At 44.1% G+C, this 24864-nt stretch overlaps 1 protein-coding gene, 1 long non-coding RNA gene and 1 pseudogene across 5 annotated transcripts in view; 1 reads left to right on the forward strand and 2 right to left on the reverse strand.

The window, feature by feature from the left end:
* PIGL (phosphatidylinositol glycan anchor biosynthesis class L) overlaps positions 1 to 24864 on the forward strand; it is a 113413-nt gene that overhangs the window by 71736 nt on the left and 16813 nt on the right. For 3 of the 4 annotated variants that reach the window (XR_005212558.1, XR_005212557.1, XM_037808090.1), the window contains exons 5-6: positions 1596 to 1627; positions 4055 to 4188. Coding sequence is in view for 2 of the 4 variants with exons in the window: in XM_037808090.1 (XP_037664018.1) it covers positions 1596 to 1627; positions 4055 to 4188 (166 nt within the window). In the remaining 2 variants the exon portion in view is untranslated. Of the gene's footprint in view, positions 1 to 1595; positions 1628 to 4054; positions 4189 to 10059; positions 11001 to 24864 lie in introns of those variants that run through there. The other variant, XM_037808089.1, reaches the window with a different exon arrangement.
* Positions 2588 to 3053, reverse strand: LOC119513141 (annotated as a pseudogene).
* On the reverse strand, positions 13446 to 14324 carry LOC119513144. The gene is made up of 3 exons (XR_005212559.1): positions 14294 to 14324; positions 13784 to 13891; positions 13446 to 13547 (listed from the first exon to the last, which is right to left on the reverse strand). It is a non-coding gene; the product is annotated as an uncharacterized LOC119513144 (long non-coding RNA).

Genomic DNA, 24864 nt, shown 5'->3' on the forward strand with positions numbered 1-24864 from the left:
TTCTTCGGGTTCTCACTCAGCTCCCCATCTAGTGGCGTCACGGCTGGGTTTTATCTGTTTGTTATGAAATATTTACGGTGGTAACGCACCCCGGCGACGTGAATCACATCCACAGTCTTGTGCTTCCATTGGCACCATCCATTGCCAGCACCGTCCCGTCACCCCGCAGGGAAGCTGTGCCACTCACGCGTGCACTCCCCCTTCCCAGTCACGGCTGGCTGGGGCCAGCCCCGTCCCCACCCGGAGGCCAGATCCAGGGGTTGGAGTCTACGTTCTTACCTCACATCGTCTGCTCATCCTGAACCCTGCAGGAGGCCCTTCCTGGAAGGGGCAGCCCAGCGCTGGCATCGATTGCCGCTCCCCAGTGCAGCGCCAGCGGCCTGCTCCCCGGGCACCTCCGGGAGCCCCTTGGACGGCAGGCCCAGTGCCGCCCTCGGGCCTCTCCATTCTTCCCCACCCCTAGCAGCCCGGCCAGTTCCATCCGAGCCCGTCCTTCTTCCTTCCCTCTGTACCTGGCTGCCGCCCCACCCGTCTACTAAAACTGTCTTCTCTACCGTCACCCATTGCCTCCTGGCTGCAAGAGTCACTAGGCTTCTTCCAGACTGTTCCGTGGCACTCAACCCTGCCTGTCATCACTGGAATTTATCCTCCTTCCTCTTTCTCCGGCCACTGTCCGTCTCCTCCTGGTTCTCCTCCGGCAGAAAGGCCCCTCCCTGCTCCCGCACCCAGGGCTCTGGCCCCAACCCTGGCCCTTCTCAGGCCCCTTTCCTCCCTGGCTTTCAGTGCCACCGATTTCCAGCTGTGCGTCTCCAGGGCCACTTTGCTCTTTAACTTAGAACCTGCATTCCCAGCTCTCTCCTCAGAAACACTGACCACCGCAAACTCAGAAACCCCCTGCACTCTATCCAGAGAACAGGGCTAGTTTCCTCTCCTCAGGACTCCAGAAACCTCTTTCACGTTTTTTTCTGCTTCTCAGGGCTCTGCCAGGGAGTCGGGCCTGTAAACTTACCTCCTCTTCTTTGACCCTGCTCCAAGATTCCCTTTTCCTATGAGTGTGTGTGCGTCTGTGTGTGGGGTCGGCATGCCTGGGCCTGGGACTACCTGATCCCATCCTTCTCCGCCCCCCAGCTTGCAAAACATCAAAGCTGGAGGAGATTTGGGGATCCCTGCTTTGCCCTGGGGAGGGGTGGGGAGGGGTGGAGAGTGTTAAAGAGGAAAAAAAGAAATGTTAGAATCAGGGGAAAGAAATGTCAATTAATGTTTTAAAATATTCTCCCACCGTTGTACTCACATTACATTTTCAAAAGCGGAAAACCTCGAAGGGTCCTGAGTAGTCACCTGTGACGGGCACAGCCTGGGCCGGGTGCTTCACAAGCCACTGCCAGGCTACCTTCCGGCCTGGGGACGGTGCCACCCGCTCCCTTCCGCCCGGGACAGAGGCCTGGAAGCCCGGAAACCTTGTGGGGTTTTTCAGGTGGGAAAACCTCCTGGGAAGGGGCCCCGGGCACGGCAGGCTTTCCTCGGGAAGGCCCCTCTTGTTCACTCCGGAGGGAGAGGGCGCTGCTTACCCACGCTCGTTCTCGTTCCTCCCCCAGGAGCCTGCACGCAGGAGGGAAGTTACCTGAAGGTAAGGCCTGAACCTTTTGCACAAGGCCGCTCGCTGCTGTCCCCCTAAGAAACGTGTTAGGGGGAAGTGTGCAGACACAGCGGGCTGCCCTGGAGCAGGCGGAGGGAGGCAGGGAGGCGAGGGTGGGTGCTGCTCAGGCTGGGGCCCGCGGGAGGGTCCTGCCCCTCACCTGCCCCCTCTCTTTCCTCAGCTGGACAACGGCTGTGGGGTGTGATTTCTGGCAGGTCTCTTCCACCTCTGGCGTTCTCCGCCCAGCCAAACCCGCACCCCATCCCCCCAAGAGTTAAGCAGGTTGGAAAAGCAGGTTGATGGCTGCCTACCTGATTAAGCTCCTTGAGTTAGGCTGAGCTCCTACCTCTTCTTCTTCCTCTTAATGTGAAAACATGTTTATTTCAGAATAATATATATATATATTTAATTTATAAAGGGCTTTAAGCAAATAACTATTAAACCATAAACTGACAATGACTTGGCAGCATGCGAATACTTCTGGTTGGAGTGGCATGCTCATTCTGGGTGAATTTACATAGAATAAATTGTCATATGACATTTGATTTCAAAATTGTATGTATGAATTAGTTATCACCTGCTGAATAATTAAAAGTAAAACATAAACATAAGGGTAATTTAAGCACTGATATTAATTTATCTGAGTTAATTCAAGTCAGTGAGGAGAGAGCTATATTTTGAAAAGCTGAGGTCAAAAAGCTTTAGGAGACATCCATGTACACATGGAACTTTGAAGATCAAAGGCTAAAAACCCATTTCCAATTAATACTTTTAAGCAGAGGGTGCATAACATCCATCACACATCTGTTTCGAAAACAGCAAGCTTCCAAAAGTATACATTTCTTTACAAATAAACATTATAGTCTGAATAACTACAGAGAAACTGTTAGAGTGAGTTCCAAAATATAACTTTCGTGAGGCATCCCAGAACCGTATCTTAAGGCCTTCATTTTAATCTTGGGGATTGAAGAACGTCTTTGTTTTAATGGGTTTTGTTTCCATTTTCATCTCCACAGTTGGCACAGTCTCTTTTCTTGGCAAACTTTTTTTCAGTTGTCCCCACCAAGGTCTCATATCTTCTAGCCATTTCTTCCTCAGACACATTGAGCTCCACTGTTTCATCTTCAATGTCATCTGCTATGTTGTTAGCATTCATTTGAAGCATTGTTTAATTTCTCAACTCAGGACCAACTTGTCTGGAGATTTTCCATAGAGATGGTCTCCACATAGCATAAAACTGCTCTTTACTGTGAAACTTTCTCTTGGCGCTCTGGCCAGTGCAAGAACCAGTGCACTTCACTAATGATTTTCTTCCCCTCCTCTTCTAGTTGTTTCTCGGTTTCTGAGTCCAGTCCCCCTTGCATACACTTCATGTGCAATGGATTTTGGACAACTTGGTCTTGTGCTCGACTGCCATGCTGCCTCCTCCCTCCCGGCATGGCCTTCCCCTGCCTCTTCCTAACTCACCGGGGGGTATTTGGCCCCACTCGGCCATTTACTGCAGGACACTGTAAAATGGGACAAACATACGTACCTGGCAGGAGTGAGACGAACACTAAAAGACTGAAAAATGGAAGGAGTGGGTGCCCTGTCCGAGCTGCCCAGGCCTGTGAGGCAGGCGAAATCCACGCTCCAGCCCCGTGTTGCATACGAGAAGACTGAGGCTGGGAGAGGTCAGGGGACGTGCCCACGTCTGTCAGCACTTTAGTGACAGTGCTGGAGCCAGGCTTTTGGCCTCCCTACCCAGTGAGTGCTTCTGTCTGCCTCACCTTCCCCTTGGCCGTGACGTAGCGAGACCCCACCTCTAGCAGCCAAGGAACACAGAGGTACAGGGGTGGCCAGGTCCCCGGGGGCCCTTTCTCTCTTCCTGCCTGCCAGAACGATGGGCAAAGGGAAGCTTCGTTTCCGTGGGGTCATCTGGCAACTCCAACCGCCGCCCTGAGCCACCAGGAGGGGTCTTCACTTGCTGGGGCTGCCATGACAAGTGCCACTCCAGGGGCGACTTGGGCAACAGGAATTTGTGTGTCCCAGTTTGGGAAACGAGAAGTCCAACGGCAGGGACTCAGCAGGGCTTGCGTTCCCCAGAGTCTGCAGCCTCCCGGCCCCTCCGTCTCGCGGCTGTTCCTCTCTCTCCTTGTGTCTGCCCCCCCCCCAATTTCTGCTGCCCTGTGGCTTTTAATGAGTGACTGTGTCCGAATTTCCAGAGTTGATAAGGACTTCAGTCACGTGGGTTCAATCCAGCCTCACCTCAACAGGACCTAAGAGGATCCTATTCACAAATGAGTCCACGCACGCCCTAATATCTTCAGAGGCCCTATTTACCACCAGGTTCCCACCCGCAGGACTGGGGCAGGACTCGAGCTTGTCTCCCTGGGGGCAGGGGGTGCTCAGGGGCACTGTCCTCTCCTCCCGCCCCAGGCTGCTCCGTGCTGACCCTGCAGTCCGTGGGCCTGGCCCGCAAGTACCTCTGGCCCCTGGACCTGCCTGTGTCTCTGCTCCACGCCCCGGATGTCCTGTTTGTGCTCACCAGCGAAGAAGTGACACGGGCCAAGGTGAGATGGCGAGTTCCCGGGCACCCCAGCCCTCGATCTGTGCCCTGGGCCTCCTGGCTCCCCAAACTCCCCTCCGCAGAGGCCCTCACCGAACACCTCCCTTGGGGGCTCAGCACCTGCCCAGGGCTTCAGAACTAGGCCAGCGGGAGCCTGGGGTTCGTTTACTTTAAATGATTGACCTTTTCTCCTGACTATAAAAAATAATATATGCTTTAGAGAGCAAATAATAGTACATGCTCGTTGTAGAAAATTTGGAAATATATGAAAGTATCAAAAAGAAAATTAAAAATTACCTGCAACTCCACAACTCAGAGATAATCAAGATGTTGGATTATTTCCTTCTACTCTTTTATGAGTTTATATATATTTGTGTGTGTGTGTGTGTGTGTGTGTGTGTGTGTGTGTATTTTTTAAATAGGATCACACAGTGCCCACTATTTAAAATCTGCTTCAACAATATGTTATGAACATTTTCTCCTTGTCATTAGGTATTCTACAGAGAATTGTAATGGCTGCTTATTATTCTGTGGTACAAGGTACCATAAAACATATAACAAATCCCTTATTATTGGGCATTTCCATTTACAGCTTGTTCACTGTTATACAGCTTGAGTCTCGGGGAATTCAGATTGTCGGGGAGCCTCTGAAAGGAGCAGATGGAGCCCCCGGGAGCCTCTGCCTGCCGAGGAAGGGCCGGGCCCAGGGACGCTGTCCTCGGGTGACCTCTTACCTGTGTGTGTGGGGGGGGGGACAGTGACTCTCAGAGTGGGGGAAGGGCTGGGCGAGGAGACGCACCCCATCTGTCACCAGGGCACCCAGGGGACTGCAAGTCCACCCGGGAGAGAAGGGTAGCAACGAGTACAAGTGGAGAGGATTGTTGTCTTAGAAACTCAGGATTCTGACATTTTTGTCATTTTACTAAGCTTTTTCTAAATTTTCTACAAAAAAACATTCATACACGCTAAGAGGCCTTGGCCTGCTGCTGACAACGCAGCAGGGAGTGTGAGCAGACACACACACACACACACACACACACACACACACACACACACACACACACACACACACACACACACACACACACACACACACACACACACGCTGCCCGGCTGTGTCATTGCTTCGCTCTTGTTTCTTTCATAGTTTGTTCTTTCTTTTCTTCCCTTATTACCTCTGTCCTTCTACATTACATGTTTACTGTTATTTCTCTTAATTTGAACTTGAAGGCTTAGCTTTTTTATTTCCATTTTCAATCTTTAAGAAAAGTACACGTTAACCCCTTAATTCCCCTCAAAGTTCTCCTTTAGCTGCACCCCACAAGTTCTGATAGGTGGTTCTGTTGTCATTCAGTTATAAATAATTTAGTTTCCATTGTGAGTTCCCCTTTAATCCTTGAGGGTTTCAGGGTGTATTTCACTGTTCGCACCCAGTTAGGTATGTTTGTGTGTGTGTGTATAGTCTTTTCTTGTTGATTTCTGAACTAACTGCTTTGTGGTCAGTAAATGGGGTTTGTGCATTAGTGACTTTTAAAAACGTAAAAATGGTCCTTAGTGACCCAGCTTATGATCAGTTTTTGTGAATGTTAACATGAGTACATGGATTCTTTTTGGTTGTGTTCAGGGTGCTAGACATAACCCTTAGACCGAGCTTATCCTGAGTCGGCATTTGTCCGTTTGTCTTTCATCAGTTTTTGTTTTATGCGTTTTTAGTGCACTCAAGGTCCTGTAATGCCTCTTTATCAATGTTTTCTGCCCTAACATTCTATTTTATTTTACATTAATATTGCTGTGCTAACTTTCTTTGAGTTAGTTTTTAGTATTTGCATGATTTATCTTTTTAAAAGCTTTATTTTCCAAACTTTGGTTGTGATTTTTTAGTGGGGTTTTCTGTAAGTGGCATTTAAATCAATATATATTTTTTTAAATCCTGCTATGAAGTCCTTATACCATTATATTTGATCCATTTTTCTTTGTAATTACTGAGATACCCTCACACACACGCCCTTTTCCTGCCTTCCGTTGGACTGATTTACTGTTCCATCACCCCTCTCCCCCTGCTCCCTCTGCAGTTTGAGGGGCTATAGATGGCATTTCTGTGGTTACCCTAAAATGCTGAGGTCATCCATAACAGGGTTTTTCAGTATCTGTCTTCACCCCAAGAACCTGAGCACATTTTAACTACCCATTATGACCCCCTGCCCCAAGCTGTTGTAGTTTAAAGCATCATCACTGACATGTACTTGGTTCCGAGAGCCCAGTACCTTCCCTCTGGGTTCACTTTTCTTCCTGCTGATGCATATTCTTTAGTAATTCTTTAGATGAAGGTCTAAGGAAGGCCAACGCTCTTAGCTTTTGAATGTTTGAATGTCCTGTCTTTTGAACGAGTTTGGCTGGAAATAAAAGTTTAGCTTGGTAGTTATTTTCCCATCTTGGGCGGCCTCTACTGCTGCCAAGGAGCTGCTATCAGTGTAAGCTTATTAATGTGAAGGTCCTCTCTCTTTCTTACATGTTAATTTTTAACATTCTCTTGAATTTCTGGGCTATACAATCTTATTGCAACATGTCTAGGGTAGATGTTTGTATTTCTTCTGCTCAGTACTCTCAGACTGAGGGCTTGTGTCTTTCAGCCATTCTGGAAAATCCTCCTCTGTTCTCTCTTCTAATACCCCTTGAGTGAAATTCCCTCCACTCTCTTCCGGGATGCCTGTTAAATCTGTATTGGGGCCTCTTGATCCACGCTTAATTATTCTTTCAAAAGCTGTCTCAATTTCATATTTTGTTTTCTTTTCCAAAATTTCTAATTTTTAATCTTATGTTCTTTGTGTTTCACTTCTCCTTTTTATTTCATAATGTGTTATTCTTTGTTAAGGTTTTTATTCCTTTTTTAGCTCTTTGAACATTCTAAACAAAATTCTTTTTGGTCTTTGACAAACTGTTCTGTAAAATTATTTTCATCTAGAATACATTCATGGTCTGATTGCTGATTTTGTTGGCCTTCTTTGCATTAAATTACTTCACATCTTTGGGAATTTTGATTTGCATGCAAGGATGAAGGTATGTTTTTGTGTTGAATTTGAGGACCTTCCCTTCTTCCCCTGTGCTCCCCCTCCCTGTCTAGAGATTTGGCAGTTGCTTAAAGGCCAGATTCGAGTCTTAAGATGACAGTGGCGGTCAGTCACGCGGCCAGCAGCTCCCTGGTTTGGGCGCCCATCTCCAGCCCCCAAGTCTGAGGCCCCTGTCCAGCCAGCCCAGGGCTTCCATGCAGCCCCTTCATAAGCGGAGCCCCCAGCCCCTCGGACCCTCAGCTTCAGCTCCTCTCGCCTTAAGTTTGCTATTCTTCTGGTTCACGGTGTGTTTGTCTGATATTTGAGCCCATTCATGTCTTTTTTGTCTTCTCTCTACATTTTCTCTATCATTGCTATGTTATTTGGAACAGGAAGCATGAATATCAGAACACCCAAATTATTTTGATGATAAGAAAATTAAAAGTAATAACTTTTTCTTTTCTGGCTAGAAAAGTAGAAAGGATCAAATGATAAAATCCGTTGTTGGCGAGTTAAAGGAAATAGGTGTGGAAATTGGTCAAACCTTCCTGGGAAGCAATAGGAATAAGTGCCAGAGGTTTTCTCAGAAATTGTACTTATCCTTTGAAGTTCTTGCGATATTAAGTGAAAAAAAAAAAATTAGAGAGCAATATATATACAGTGTGTGATACATTTATACATGCACCCATATAAATATATACACATGAAAAAATCAAAGAACATCCAAAATATTTTGACAGTGATTGCCTCTGGGTGGTGGGATTTCAAGTGAGTTTAATTTTTAAAACTTTTTCATAAAATAATCCTGTATTACTTGCATAATTCAAATAAATTTATGCCTACTCTGATCTAACAGTTTTTTTCCCTACAGTTTTATCCTAAGGAAACAAAGTTGTGTCAAGAAATTTACATGGAAGGATTTTCATTACTATAATGTGCAATAGCCAAAAATTAAATTAATATTTGGTAGGAGAACAATATAGTACCATAAAACCAGTAAAATAGTAGTTTTAAAGGCTATTTAGTAAAAGTGTTCCAAATACAATTTTAAGGAGGGGAAAAGCAGAAATACAAAACTGTATATACAATTTTTATATTTCTTGGTATTCCATTGGAAATTTTGAAATATAGACTACAATATAGTAATAGAAAAATACAATTTGTAAATAGTCGACAATAAATAGAAAATTCTTACAGTGTCCATCTTACTGAACGAGTGATAAAAATCATTTGAAGATTAGGGGATCTAAAGAAATAAGCCACTTAACAGGCAGCCTAATTTGGGAATCTCTTGTAACCTAGTAACTATTACAAGTAGACAAGTCAAGTGTGGTTTGGACTACAAAACTCAATCCTTTCTCCCAATGTTTTCTGAAGTAAACATTTTATTTTTATATGGCCTTCAAAAGTTTAACACTATTTTGTGAGTTCGCACATCCATTTTTTTGGTTTCTGATAATAAATTTCATCTTAAAAATTACATTGTAATTCTAGTTGAGTATTTCCTGTCTGATATTTTGCTTGAATATCGGACACATTTTTCCTATTATGACGATAAATGTGCCAATTCCATTTATTATATAAAGCTTGATGATCACAGGAATACTTCATCTCTAAAGTCACACGTTTTCTAACAAGGGATATAAAATGAGTTCTTTACCTTTTGAAATGAGTTCAAACCTTTATATAAAAGGTTTGCAATGATATTAGCTTAGAGGCAGTTTTAATTGTGGTGCTTAGAAAAATCCAGTGAAGAGCCTTTTATATATGTTATATGTAACACATATATGCTATGATCTTTTCTGTTTAAATGAAACTGAAGTACACTGGGCCTGAATCGTAAGATAATATACATCTCCCCACTGGGTGGAAAGAGAACCCTTCCCCCTGTGTAGCTTTCTGCATTTTTTCTCTTCTAATAGTGACTGCACCTTCCCAGCTTACCCAATTCTGAGGAGTTGGGAATATTTCCATCATCTTTGCCAGGGCTGCTATAAAAAATAGTGCAGGCTGGTTGGCGCACACAGTGGGAAACGAACTCAGTTTGGGAGGCCAGAAGTCCAAAGTCAAGGTGGCATAGCCCATGCTTTCTCCCACGTCCGCAGCGTTCTGCAGTGACCCGTCGCTGATCCCTGGCGTGCTGCAGCCTGTGGCTGTGTGGCCGTCTGTGTCCCTCTGATTCCTGGGGACTGACAGTGTCTGGATCTCCTCTGCCTGTGAGGACACCAGGCCTCCTGGATTAGGGCCTGCCCTGACCCAGCGTGGCCTTGGCATCGTCAGAGATGCCCTTCACAGACGGGTCCCTGTCCCCGGGGGCCATGATTCAGCCTCTCACGGCGGCCTTGCCTTGTCACGGACAGGAACGAGGAGGACAAAGTCATTTCAAAGGGGGCTCTGCAGTCAGTCTGCTGGCTAGGGATCAGATCTCGGCTCTCCTGCCTACCAGCTACCTGAGAAACTCACCAGGGTCTCCTCATCTATTTAATAGATTTAGTTTTTAAATAGATTTAATTTTTAAATTCACTAATAATCGTACGTGGAACAAAGCATTCTTAAAACTGAGACAAGGCATGTAAACTGTCTGCTGGCTTCCTGGCAGCCAGTGGTGAACAATCTGGGGTTACCTTCATCGTCACCTGCTGCCATCCCAGGGGTGACGAAGCAGGCGGTAAAGGGGCGGCAGTGACTGGAGGTCAATCCCAAGGGGCTCAGTGTTACAGGAGGCAGACGGGGTTCTGGCGTGAGGGCCGCTGGAGGGAGGAGGACAAGGTAAGGCAGCCAGAACTCCAGTGCGAATGTCCCCTGACTGTCCTCCTTGATTCTTCTAGAAAGCCATGTCCTGCCACCGCAGCCAGCTCCTCTGGTTCCGCCGCCTCTATGTTCTGTTCTCCCGGTACATGAGGATCAACTCACTGCACTTCCTCTGAAGCCAGAAGTTTTCAGATCCAAAGAGCAAAGTCGGGGAAGGACCAGGAGGCCTGGGGCCTGGCCTGGAGTTGGCTTTATCTCCCGGAGCCGAAGGAGATCCTGCACCTCACCCCTGGCTGTTCTGCCCCTAATAAAAGAGGGACCATGGAGGCAACAGGCTATCCAACCCCAGCTTCCTCCTCGGGAGCCAAACAAAAAAAAAACACACAACGGCAGCCAAAGGGTACTCAAAAAGAGAAAAAAGCCAAGGAGAATAATAGCTTCCTGCTAGCTTCTCAAGTTCTTACAAAAAACAAATTACGTGATGACACCATGTACACCCACTACAGAGTATGGCACGTGATGAGCACTTAATTCACAGCAGCTATTAAAAACGAATGAAAAAGTGCTCTGAAAGCTGAGAACACTTGACCCATATGATGCAGTATTTTGACATCGTTTCCAAAGACTGGTGCTCACACACACACACACACACACACACACACACACACGAACTGTCAATTTTGAATGAGATCAGCCATAATTCCTTTTGGTTGACCTCTGGGCCAATGTGTCAGAATCTGGCCCCAGGGGTCTCCCTCTATTTCCATCCAAGTGCTGGTCACTTCATGCAGAGCTGACTGTAACCTGGGCCTGCCCGCAGGGAGCTCACCGTTGGACCTCGCTGCATCCGGCCCTCTGGGAGAAGTAGCAGACAGGGAGAGAAGTCAGCCCCCCAACCCTTTTAACATAATTTTATTGAGGTATATTCCCACACCATACAATCCATCCAAAGTATACAATCAGTGGTTCACCATATCATCACATATTTGTATATTCATCACCATGATCATTTTTAGAATATCTGCATGATTCCAGAAAAAAGAAATAAAAAGTAAAAGGAAGATCCCAAACATCCCATACACCCTCCCCCTTACTGATCACTAGTATTGCACTGTACCCAATTTTAAGACTTATGATAGGGGTAGGTTAACTAAGACAGTGTAGTATTGTCAGAGGTAGATATATGATCAGTGGAACAGAACAAAACATCCAGAAGTAGAGCCATATGGACACGGGCAACTGACTTTGTTTTTTTTTTTGTTTTTTTTTTTTTTGCTACATAGTTATATAATAATTATCAGTGATCAAGGCTACTGGATTACAGTTCAACAACTTCAGGTATTTCCTTCTGGCTATTCTAAAACACTAGACACTAAAAAGAAATATCTATACAATGAGTCAGTACTGGCAGTCATTTGTTAAATCAAGTTTCTCATTTACACCTCCTCCCTCTCATTTGATCTTTCTCTCAACCTTCAGGGATGTCAGGGCAATGACCATTTTAACTGCATTGTGCTGGAACGGGGTGTGCCCGCCCTCCTTTTTTTAAACACTCAAGAACCTGCTGCCTTGCGATCGCCCTCCAAGGGACAGCTCTCCAAGAAGCTGTGTCCTGGGCGCCGGGGCTCAGTGGGGAGCAGCAATGGGCCCTGGGCCAGAAGGTGCTTGACTTCCTCTGCCTGGTTCCCTCATCTGCAAACCAGGGGACAATGACAGGACCAGCCGGGGACGAGCGGATGAGGTAGCACATAAGGAGCACAGCAGAGAGCTCAAGAAACCTCAGCTGCTGTCGATTCTCTGCAACTACAGGGTGAGGAGGTAAAGCAGAGGGACTGGCCCACCCAGGCGACCTGGGCAGAAAAGAGCCGAGTCCCCGGGCTGCCCAGAAGCTTCCTTCCCAGCTCTGCCTGGCAGCCCCTGAAGTCCTGCTTTCTCCACGGCAACAGGTCAGGAACCTGCTGGGTCAGCCTCTCCACCCCTTGGCTCAGAGGTGTCATCTTACTGGGACTGTCCCCAGGGGCCAAAGGACATGACAGAGCTATTCTGCCCTGAAGCTGGAATCAAAAATGCAAATTGACTTAACCTTTGTCCGGAGAACCTTCGTGTGAAAGTCTGACCAGAGATGCCCCGCTGACCTCTGCCCTGCTGCTAGGAAGACGTGGACGCAGAGCCGGCCTTTCTGGAAAGCAATTCCCCCTCCATGTGAGGAGCTGTGAAAATCCTCATACTCCCAGACCTAAGGCAGTATTTAGAAAGACAAAATTATCTACACAGAGATCATCATAGTAGTAATTCTAACAGCCAAACTGGAAAAATCTAGGGATGCACTCGTATTTAGTGACAAGGAAAAGTGTCCACTACGTATTGTGAAATTTTTAAAAGCAGCTTAGAAATAGTACAGTCCCATTTTTGTCACATAAATATACACTCAGAAATATAAATATGTATATACACAAATAAAAGTGTATAGATAAATATATAGTCCCAAAAGGTGAATACAACTGGTAAGGACATTTTTTACAGTGAACATTTATATTATTAAAGAGTTCTTTTTAGTTTATGAATAACTTTGATGTCAGCAAATCTTTTGCTAGAATATGAAGCTTAAAAAACCTATAGCCTCTATGATCTCCATTATGTAAAGGAAACAGTTCACTAAACAGAGTCTAGCCATTTTTACGTTGCTGGTTGACTTATAAATGGTGCAGCCTCTCTAGAGAGCAATTTGGCAATTTCTAGTAAAATGATGTACTCTTTGATTCACCATTTCCACTTGCAGTCACTTATCCTACAGATTTACTCCACATGCCAGAAGAGGTAAGGAGAGGACAGACACTGAATCACTGTTTATAAAATACTGATGCAGTCCAAGGGCCTGACAATTAAGGATTGGCAAAATAAATCGTGGGTACCCCAGTAAAACAGAATACCGTGAAACTATTTAAAAGAATAAGGCAATTCACTGATAGGGGAAGAGCTCCAAGGTATCTTGTTAAGTGAAAAAAGCAAGATGCAGAACAGTGTTATAAAATGCATCCATTTCTATATGAAGGAAAAAAGTATAAATCTACACACACGAGTGTGTAAACACAGGATCCCTGGTAACAGTGGTTGTCTGCAAATCAGGTGGGAGGAGGGGAATGGATACCTTTTGTACCTTTTGAATTTTGTACTGTGTGCATATATTTATGCCAAAAATAATTTAAAATCTTAGCAGATAAAATGATGAGTGGAACTATCATTGGTGGTGGTGGGATTTGAGGCTTATCTGCTGCTATTTTACTTTTGTTTTAGTGTGTGTGCCAAGTTTTTTTTTTTTAATAAACATAAGTTTGTTACTTTGATAATTAGAAAAATATTAAGTAAAAATCCAGTGGGGAGGGGATTAAAGTAAAGTAACACTTTTATTGACTGAACGCCTGGTGCCTGGTTCTGACAGTCGCTGCTTGGGAGCCAGCTCCCAGCTGCCCCTCCCTCCTTCTGGCACCTTCTCTGGAGTCGCCTGGCAGCCAGGGGCACGAGCTGCAGAGGCCCAGGCGGCTGAGGCTGCGGGTGTCACCGAGCTCTGGGAAGGGACCGGTGGCGAACGAATGAGGTTCTCCTGGTGCCAGGAGATGGCCAAGAGGCAGCAGCACAGGAGGGTGGGGGAGCCCCCAGGGCCAGCGGACTGCCCCCCACCCACAGGGAGGGCCTCCCTGCAAGTGTGGGAAAGGCACCCTCCAGGAGGAGCACAGCCTGGGTTTGTGCAAATTATAAAAAGGCAGCCCTTCCTCCAGGCAGACACACTTCCAGATCACTCACCAGGGCACAAACAGCCACCTTAGCCAGATGTCCTTGTGCAGTTAGCAGCCTGCAAAACTGTGCAGCAGCCCTGAAGCCTTGGAGCAAAGATCGGAATTGAAGGAGCACCTCCAAAAAAAAAAAAAAAAAAATTAATTTAATTTAAAAACTTCAACAAAACAAAGAAAAGGAAAAAGAAAAACCCAACTAACTGGAATACCCTCTGGCTGCACCCACTGGCCTGGAGTCGTAGGGGGGCCACCTGGCGGGGGCTGGGGGTGCTGCTCCCACTCCCCGAGGCTGGGAGAGGGGTGCCACACTGTCCCAGAGACCTGCAGACAGCGCCCCCAGCCTGGCCTCAGCAGAGCCCACTGGCCGCCAGTTCTCGCCCCTGGCTCTGAAGAGCAGAAGCTGTCGGGTCTCCACCACCTGTCAGCAACCTGACCAGCTAAGGAAACACAAAACCCATTAGGGAAACCCGAAAGCCACCAGCGAGCAGACCCGGTACTGAGCGGGGCCCCTGGGGCGGACCGGAGTGAGGTCGCTGTCAGTGGGAGAGAAGTCATCGGAGCAATCGTGCCAACCCGGGTGCCGGTGCGGATGAGGGAGGACCTTCCCAGCAGAGAGAACGGTCATCTGCAGGGCAGGCGGAAGAGGAAAATCCACCAGACATGGAAATCATGGGGAGAAGGGACTTGAAAACCGCACCCAGGAGACCAAACACGTGAGTGCCGGGATTCCAGGAGAACCAGTGACAGGCGGGGAGGACAGTAAACGAGGACCCCCATATTCTGGGAGAGACTGGGTCAGCGCACTCGGGACGGCCCCCAGGTCCTCGCCAGCTCTGATTTAAAAAAATATGCTGATGATGTATTTGTGATGAACACACAAATTTGTTGATGAAATTCCTGTATCTCAAGTAGGGGAGAGGAGATAAAAATATTCCCAGCGCCAGGGGAGACCAAGGAAGGAAAAGCATCATAGTGCTGGGGCAACAAAGAATAAAAACACAGGGTGCACTCTGGATTGTTAGGAAATGAGAGAAAACCACCAGCAGAACTGAAAAATGTAGCATACAAATTAACTAAAGGAAAACAAAATGAACAGACACTTAAAAGCCTGCAAAAGAAAAGGAAAAAGGAAACAAAGTTTAAAATGTAATAAACATAATAAAAGTAAACAGAAAGAATAAAATCAAGAGATCAGCTAATTAAAAAAACTGTGAATAGGCTGAATTTCCCCACCCACAGATGACTGAATTGAGTTAGAAAACAAAATCTAGCTACAGCTAAGTGACAAAGGCAGGCTAAAAATAAAACAAAAGGATGAGTGAACCAGGCAAGGCTCGCAAAAAGAAAGCAAGGGCTCCATATACATGCAGGCAAGCAGAACCTGACATCAAAAAGCATTAAACTGGACAAAGATGGATATTTTATAATGCTAATTCACTCCATGAGAAGGTACACAAACATCACCAGCTCCAGACACACAAAATGAAAGCTCTCAAAAACACAAAATAACAAAAACTAAAAAAAAAAAAACATAAAGAAAGGTTTTAATATACTTTCAAAATTTTGAAAAATCAAGGTAGCAAAATTAAAAACATAGAGCACTTGAATAATATAGTGGATTTGAATAAAATCCATATTCATTTCTTATGTGATAGGGCATTTATAAGAATCCATTTATTGGCCACTGAGAAATCTTTAATAAATTCCTCAAAGTAGAGATTTTGCGTATTTGTACAATTGATCATAATCAAATAATACTCAAATAAAATAGCAAAAAAATCTACCTGGAAATTAAGAATCTCCCCCTCCTATATAAACTCTTGTTCAAAGAGGAAATCAAAAGTGATATTGCAAATTATCCAGAAAGTAATCAAAATTATACTTTATGTGGGAACTATATTCAGGTAATTTGTAGTCTTATGTACATTTATTTTTAGAAAAGATTGAAAACAGATGAATATGTGATTCAATTTAAGAAAATCAACACTATAAACCAAAAAAAAAAAAAAAAAAAAAAATAGGAAGAGGGATTTAATGCAGATGAAAAGAGAAAAGGAAAAAACCACAAAGAATAAATGGAAAGGATAATAGGTTTTCTTTGAAAAATCAAATGAAATAAGCCAAGCCCTGGCAAGTCTAATGAAGAAAAAGAAAGCAAAAGTATAGTTATTGGGAACAGAATGGACATATACCCACAAATATGGAAAAGAATGAAAAAATTGAGAGATTATATACAACTCCATGGACATAAAATAGAAAATCTAGAGGAAGTGGGTGATTTTCTAGCAAGATTTGGACAGCAGCAAAACTGTCTTAATATAGTAGGTAGGGCCCCACATTTTCAATCCCATAAAAGGCAGGATTGCATTAATGCCAGGTTAATGAAAGACAGTTCCTTTCCATCTTCCACTTCTGCAGATGATTGTAGTTTGTATCTCAGCACATGCACCAAGACCGGAAGGAGCCGCGGCCCCTGCGTTCCCCCGGCAGGCAGGCTGGGCCCCACCGGCGGAGTCCGGGAGGCTGTGAGGGAAAGCTCCGGCCTGGCTGCAAGGCTGGGGGCCACGAAGCCGGGCAGGGGTGAGGACAGGGCCGCGAGCGGGGTACAGAGGGGGTGGGCCCCAGACCAACTGCTTTGACACCGGAGTGGTTTCCTTGCGCTGCAAAGATTCCAGCCGCTCCTTTTGTTGCGTCTTTGCAAACTGAAAAATGCTTTTCACTAAACTGAGCAAGTCCCAGAGGATCAGGAGGGGTCCCTTCCAAATCCCCTCCACTCCCACACCCAGCAAGGGCCTCAGCGCACCCTCAGCTGAGAACAGGGCCCAGGCAGAGAACAGATGCCTGTGGACAGCCAGATCACATCCGAGGGCTGGGCACCTCATTAACGGGATTTTACTTGACTTAAAATTTACTTAAAAAGCAGAAAATCTGGACAGACCCAATAACCATGGAAGAAATTAGAAAGTCATTAAAATAGACTTAACAATTTTTAAAGACATGCCTAGATGGTTTTACAGCTATCTAAAGACGATTCCAATGTTGTTTAACCCATAAGATAGATAGAAAAGTGCTCCAATTCTTAGACATAATAAAACATAAAGTGGTATAAAAAAGAAAACCACCTTGACCAAAAGAGGAAGAGAAATTAAACAAAATAAAGTTCCAGTGGCTGAGAGATTTCAAAAGGAATCGAGAGGTCACTCTGGAGGTTATTCTTAATGCATTGTATAGATAATATCCCTTTTTAGTCTTTAGTATGTTAGAAGGCTAGAAGGAAAGACCTGAAACTGTTGAACTGCAACCCAGGAGCCTTGATTTTTGAAGACGATTGTGTAACTATATAGCTTACATGGTGTGACTGTGTGATTGTGAAAACCTTGTGGCTCCCACTCCCTTTGTCCAGTGTATGGATGGATGAGTAGAAAAATGGGGACAAAAATGGAATGAATAATGGGGGGGATAGGGGAATGGGATATTTTGGGTGCTCTTCTTTACTTGTATTTTTAATCTTGTTTTTATTTTTTATTTTTTAGAGTAATTAAAATGTTCAAAATTGATTTTGATGATGAATGCACAACTGCATGATCATGAACAACTGATTATACACTGTGGATGACTGTAGTTTATGTGGATATATCTCAGTAAAACTGAATAAAAAAAAGAAAAGAAAAGAAAACCATGGACAGTTTTATGGTGACTATGCATGTAAAAATATAAAACAAAACATAAGCAAATTGAATCCAGCAGCACATCAAAAGGATTACTACTGCTTAACCAGCTAGGTTTATTCAAAAAAGGCAAGAATGGCTCCACTTTGGGAAATCCATCAAGATAATTATTTCAACAGATTAAAGAAGAAAAACCATATTCTTTTATTTATAGATGCTGAAGGGTAACAAAATTCAACCATATTCCTCATAACAACTCTTAAGGAAAATAGAAGAGAAGAAAATGACTTAAATATAATAAAGACTGTTTACCAACAAGGTTGTTCTGGAGAGTTAAGCTGATGAAGTAAGATAATAAAATAATTGGCATAAATATTAGAAGAGACAGCTATGTTTACATAGCTAGAAACCCAAGAGATGTAATAAAACCTATTATATTACTATTATTTCATTTATTAATGAGATAATTTGATAAGTAGCTGAATAACAGAGAGCTTTAAAAAATCAATAGCTTTTCTCTATATTTTTCTGAATATTTTCTCTATATTGGCAATAAAGTGACAGAAGTGAAAATGGAAAAATCATTGACATCTAACTATAAAATACCTAGGAACAAGTTTAACATAAAACATATAAGATCTATTCAAATTTTACAATCACTACTAAAATGATAGCTGTCTTTTTGCAGAAACTGACAAGCCGACTCTGAAATTCACATGGAAATTCAAGAGATCCAAAATAGCAACAACAATTTTGAAAAAGAACAAAGTTGGAAGACTCACACTTCCAAATTTTAAACCAAACAGGTTCCATTAAATGTAACAAAGGCAATAAACCAAAGCTAAATGTGTATGAGAGGGGGATATAAGGGAGGGATATGGGATTCTTGGTAGTGGTGTTGCTGTCTGTCCTTACTATTATATTGTATTGTATGATGTTTTATTTTTCTTTTTATTATCTTTTTTATTATTTGCTAAAAAAAACAAACTTTTTTTCATAGTAATCAATATGTTCAAGTGCTTACTGTGGTGATAAATGTACAACTATATAATGATACCATGACCAACTGATTGTACACTGTGGATAATTGTATGGTATGTGAATATATCTCTATAAAATTATAGGAAAAATAGAAATAGGGATAAAAGTGCTGGAGAAAACATGGAGAGAGGGATGCACCCATTTACTGTTGATGAGGAGGCAGAATGGTGTAGCCTTTCTGGAGGTCGGGGTGGTGGTTCTACAAGAAGCTAAGTATGTGGGGGCCATAAGGTCCTGCAACCTCATTACGGGGTGTGTACTTGGAGGATCTGAGAGCAGGGACATGAATGGACATTTGCACACTGGTGTTCATGCAGGCAGTATGCATGATTGGCAATGGGTGGAGGTGGCCTAAGGGTACACCTGACTGAGGAACAGAATGGTGAAACTGGGGTATGTGCATACTGAGCAACTGTGAGGAGGAGTGAAGCTGTGAGAAATGTATCGCAATGAGGTGAATGGATCCTGTAGACAGCATTTTGAGTGAACTATGCCAGAAACAAAGGCAAACACTGTAACGCCTCACCAATATGGACTAACTACAATGTATAAACTCATAATTGAATCCTAGAGCACAGCTTATTAGAGGAATGCTTATTGTAATGGTCCCTAGATTGTAAACTCTTGCAGCAGTCAGATCTATTCCTGAATTGTAATGGCTATCTCCAAACTCTGAGATGCTGATCCCTTTGTGTATAATCTGATTGGTCTCTGGAACATTGGGTATCTATGTGACACCTGAAACTCAGAGCTAGAGCTCAGCAGATATGAATGTCAGTATTAGCACATACAGAAACTGTTAAAAAAAAAAAAAAAAAAGCTGAAATAGAGCCCAGACTTCAATTAGAGATATGAATGAAGCAGATCTGGTTAAAACTAGGGCAAACCGGGCCAAACGGTAAAGGTCGAAACTGTGATTTAAAACTTCAACTCCCATGTGAGACCAAGGGAAGAGATGTTTATTTGCTGTAGGATCTATATTTTCTAAACAATATAACTTCTACAGTTTGTTCAAACACCATAATTACATGGAACTTTGAATAGGAAGTGAGATCTGGTAGGTCTGTATAGGTTAGAGTGAAATAGCAACACATCTGAAAGTAATTTGGGCAGAGACTAAACATGTATGCAGGGCCCCCCTGAGGAGCTGGGGGAGAATGCAGAAGTGTTGGACTTCCTTACCTGGATTGTTGCTGATGTTCTCACAAACACTGAGGACTGATGATCTGGTATGCCGAGCCCCATCTTGGGGCTTGCCCTTATGAAGCTCATTACTGCGAAGGAGATGCTAAACCTGCTTATAACTGTGCCTAAGAGCCTCCCCCTGAGTACCTCTTTGTTGCTCAGATGTGGCCCTCTCTCTCTAAGTCAACTCAGCAGATGAACTTGGTGCCCTCCCCTCTACGTGGCACCTCACTCCCAGGGGTGTAAATCTCCCTGGCAATGCAGGATATGATTCATGGGGATGAATCTGGACCCGACATCGTGGGATTGAGAACATCTTCTTTTTTTTTTATTTTTTATTTTTTTTATTTTTATTTTTTTATTAAATTCAGTTTTATTGAAATACATTCACACACCATACAATCATCTATGATATACAATCCACTGTCCACAGTATGATAACATAGTTATGCATTCATCACCACCATCTATCTCTGAACATTTTCCTTACATCAGAAAGAACCACAACAAGAATAGAAAATAAAAGTGAAAAAAGAACACCCAAATCATCCCCCCATCCCACCCCATTTGTCCTTTAGTTTTTATCCCCATTCCTCCACTCATCCATACACTAGATAAAGGGGGTGTGATCCACAAGGTCTTCACAATCACACTGTCACCCCTTGTAATCTATATTATTATATAATTGTATTCAGGAGTCCAGACTGCTGTGTTGGAGTTTGGTAGTTTCCGGTATTTACTTCTAGCTATTCCAATACATTAAAGCCTAAGAGGTGTTATCTATATAGTGCATAAGAATGTCCACCAGAGTGACCTCTTGACTCCATTTGGAATCTCTCAGCCACTGAAACCATTTCGTCTCATTTTGCATCCCCCTTTTGGTCAAGAAGATACTCTCAGTCCCACGATGCCGGGTCCACATTCATCCCCGGGAGTCATACTCTGCGTTGCCAGGGAGATTTACATCCCTGGGAGTCAGGTCCCACGTAGGGGAGAGGGCAGCGAGTTCACCTGTCGAGAGAGAACATCTTCTTGACCAAAAGGGGGATGCTAAATGAAACGAAATAAAGTTCCACCGGCTGAGAGATTTCAAATGGAGTCGAGAGGTCACTCTGGTGGACATTCTTATGCACTAGATAGATAACCCTTTTTAGGATTTAATGTGTTGGAATAGCTAGAAGTAAATACCTGAAACTACCAAACTCCAACCCAGAAGCCTTGACTCTTGAAAACGATTGTATAACAATGTGGCTTACAAGGGGTGACAGTGTGATTGTGAAAACCCTGTGGATCACACTCCCTTTATCCAGTGTATGGATGGATGAGTAGAAAAATGGGGACAAAAACTAAATGAAAAAATAGGATGGGATGGGGGGGTGATTTGGGTGCTCTTTTTTACTTATATTTTTTATTCTTATTCTGATTCTTTCTAGTACAAGGAAAATGTTCAAAAATAGACTGGGGTGATGAATGCACAACTATATGATGGTACTATGAACAGTTGATGGTACACCATGGATGATCATATGGTATGTGAATGTATGTCAATAAAACTGAATTTAATTAAAAAAAAAAAAAAAACCTAATAGGATGGTTAGTATCGAAAAGTAAGGTAGAAGTATTATTGGAATCTTCCTCCACTGTAGGTGGGTATACAAATGGTGCAGCCATTTGGGCAGACAAACAGTTCTGGCAGTTCCTGAGAATCTCAAACACAGAGTTAACATACGAGCCAGCAGTTCCACCCCACGTGTATATACAAGGGTAGTGTGAACATACGTCCACACGACATCCTATACACAAATGCTCCTCCTGCTCCCCATCCTTGACAGTCTCTACTCTACTTCCTGTCCCTATGAGCTTGCATATTCTCCAATATTTTCTTTGTACAAGTGAGGCTTAATCTAACATCCTAAATCTCTAACAGTCTCATCTGCTTTTATACCATGTAACTTCAGTATTTTACACAAACTACGTTCCTCTACATCTCCTCCCCTAACCTTTATGTAGTTCTTACCACAAAGTACTTGGTTATGAGTCAAAAACCACCGACTTACTACATTTTATGCATTGCCTTTTAGATCACACAGGGAGTACAAATGGAGTTAGAAACCAAAAATACAATAGTACTGGCATTTATATTTAACCTTGTTATCCTGACCAGAGATCTTTACTTCTTCAAGCGGCTTTAATCTATTTTCTATTGCCCTTTTCTTTCAGCCTGCAGAACTCTCTTTAGCATCTCTTGTAGGGCTGGTCTAGTGTTGATGAACTCCCTCACCTTTTATTTATCTGGAAATGTCTTAATCTCGCCTTCATTATTGAAAGTTTTGCCAGATATAGAATTCTTGTTGGCAGTTCTTTGCTCTAGCACTTTACATTTGCCATCCCACTGCCTTCTTGACTCCATGGTTTCTGATGAGAATTTGGCACTTGATCTTACTGAGGCTTCCTTGAGTGTGACATATTGTTTCTCTCTTGTGGCTTTCAGAATTCTGTTTATCTTTGGCATTTTACAGTTTGATCATAATACACCGTGACATGGGTCTATTTGGGTTTTGTTTGGAGTTCATTGAGCATCTTGCATATGTATACTCATGTCTTTCATTAGATTTGGGAAGTTTTCTGCCATCTTTTCTTTGAATAGTCTCTCTGCCCCTTTCCTCCTTTCTTCTGGACTCCCACAAACCGTACATTGGTATAACTGATGGCATCCCACAGACTCCTCAAGCTCTGTGCACTTTTCTTCACTCTTTCTTCCTTGTGCTCCTCAGACTGGATGATTTTATTGGTCTTATCTTTGAGTTCACTGGTTCGTCCTTCTGCCAGCTCTAATCTGCTGTTGAGCCCCTCTAGGCAACTTTAAATGTCTGTTCCTGTGGTCCTCAGATCTGTCTGGTGCCTTTTCATAATTTCCATCTCTCTATTGATATACTCTGTGTTCACCTACCATTCTCCTGATTTCCTTCATTTAAGCATATTTAAGACCATCTTTAAGTCCTTGCCTGATGTGTCCCAGGTCTGGTCCACCTCACTGACGGTTTCTACAGCTTTAATCTTCTCCTTTGCCTGGGCCATTGCTTCCTGCTTCTTTGTATGTTTTGTAATATTTTGTTGAAATATAGGCATTTTTATATTTTAATGATGTGTTGTCACTGGAATTTAGACTCTTGAGGGGTTTGTTCCTTAAGCTTGTAATCAGTAGTATTGTGACTGAGCTTTTTTTAGCCAGGAGCTAAAAAAAAAGGGAAAGCAAAAGAGAAAACACTTTTCCCAGTCTTTGCAGATGGACCCTGTGCAAGTATCCATAAAATGAGTTTAGAGAACACCTCCAGGCCAAAGCCTGGGGCCACCCTGCTCCTTTCTTTGCATGTATCTTGTTTGGTCATGCACATTGGCCTGGGAATTCCCATTTGCCTGGATAGGAATGTCCCCACTTTCCCAGGAAACAGTTTCCTCAAGGTCCCAGACACTGCCCCATATGCCCCACAGCCAGCAGTGTTCCAGGAGCCACGTGACTGCTCAACCACAGCGTTCCGTAGGAGAGCTAGAGGAGCTGCCTTCTGCACACAGCAAGTTCCGGAACAGTGAATGCTTTAGGCCACCACCAGATGGATTGGGCCAGACATACATGCTCCCATTATATGCATGAAAGTTACACTCCTCCCTCCAGAACTGGCACCAGGGATCTGCACTCCGGACTCACTCTCCACCAGGCCAGGGCCGGCGCCACACGGCTGACCATTTTTAAGTGGCCTCTTTCTTGATTCTGCATTCCCCCTGTCACTGCAGCCCTTTAACTGCTTTTCTGGAGTTCTGGAAACATGCTTCTGCCAATCCTTTCTGGTTGCTCAAAGCTTCTGTTGGGGAACGGAGTCCTGAGGCGTCTCACTCCGCCATCTTGATCAGGGAGGGTCCCCAAAGGTGGCATTTTAATTCAGTGGAGAAAGAATTTAATGAGTCGGCCATCTATTTGGAAGAAAAGGAATACTCCGTACCTCATACCATACACACAAATAAATTCCAGATGAATTATAAGTTTAATGTAAAAATCAAAGGGGGGGAGGCGGGGCAAGATGGCAGACTGGTGAGCTGTATGTTTTAGTTACTCCTCCAGGAAAGTAGGTAAAAAGCCAGGAACTGCGTGGACTGGACACCACAGAGCAATCTGTCTTTGGGCATACTTCATACAACACTCATGAAAACGTGGAACTGCTGAGATCAGCGAAATCTGTAAGTTTTTGCGGCCAGGGGACCCGCGCCCCTCCCTGCCAGGCTCAGTCCCGGGGGAGGAGGGGCTGTCAGCTCCAGGAAGGAGAAGGGAGAATTGCAGTGGCTGCTCTTATCGGAAACTCATTCTACTGATTCAAACTCCAACCATAGATAGACTGAGACCAGACACCAGAGACTCTGAGAGCAGCCAGCCCAGCAGAGAGGAGACAGGCATAGAAAAAAAACAACACGAAAAACTCCAAAATAAAAGCAGAGAATTTTTGGAGTTCTGGTGAACACAGAAAGGGGAAGGGCGGAGATCAGGCCTTGAGGCGCATATGCAAATCCCTAAGCAAGGCTGATCTCTCTGCCCTGTGCACCTTTCCTTAATGGCCCTGGTTGCTTTGTCTATTAGCATTTCAATAACCCATTAGATCTCTGAGGAGGGCCGTTTTTTTTTTTTTTGTTTTTTTTTTTTAAATCCTTTTTGCTTTTTCTAAAACAATTACTCTAAGAAGCTCAATACAGAAAGCTTCAAAGAATTGAAATTTGGGCACGTCAAGTCAAGAGCAGAACTAAGAGAGCTCTGAGACAAAAGGCAATAATCCAGTGGCTGAGAAAATTCACTAAACAACACAACTTCCCAAGAAAAGGGGGGTGTCCGCTCACAGCCACCATCCTGGTGGACAGGAAACACTCCTGCCCATCGCCAGCCCCATAGCCCAGAGCTGCCCCAGACAACCCAGTGTGACGGAAGTGCTTCAAATAACAGGCACACACCACAAAACTGGGCGTGGACATTAGCCTTCCCTGCAACCTCAGCTGAATGTCCCAGAGCTGGGAAGGGGGAGCAGTGAGAATTAACAGAGCCCCATTCAGCCATCATTTGAGCAGACTGGGAGCCTCCCAACACAGCCCAGCAGCCCAGAACTGCCCTGGGGGGACGGCACTCACCTGTGACATAGCACAGTCATCCCTCAACAGA

This window comes from Choloepus didactylus, chromosome 18 (genome assembly GCF_015220235.1).
Source record: "Choloepus didactylus isolate mChoDid1 chromosome 18, mChoDid1.pri, whole genome shotgun sequence".
In the NCBI taxonomy this organism is placed as follows: Eukaryota; Metazoa; Chordata; class Mammalia; order Pilosa; family Megalonychidae; genus Choloepus; species Choloepus didactylus.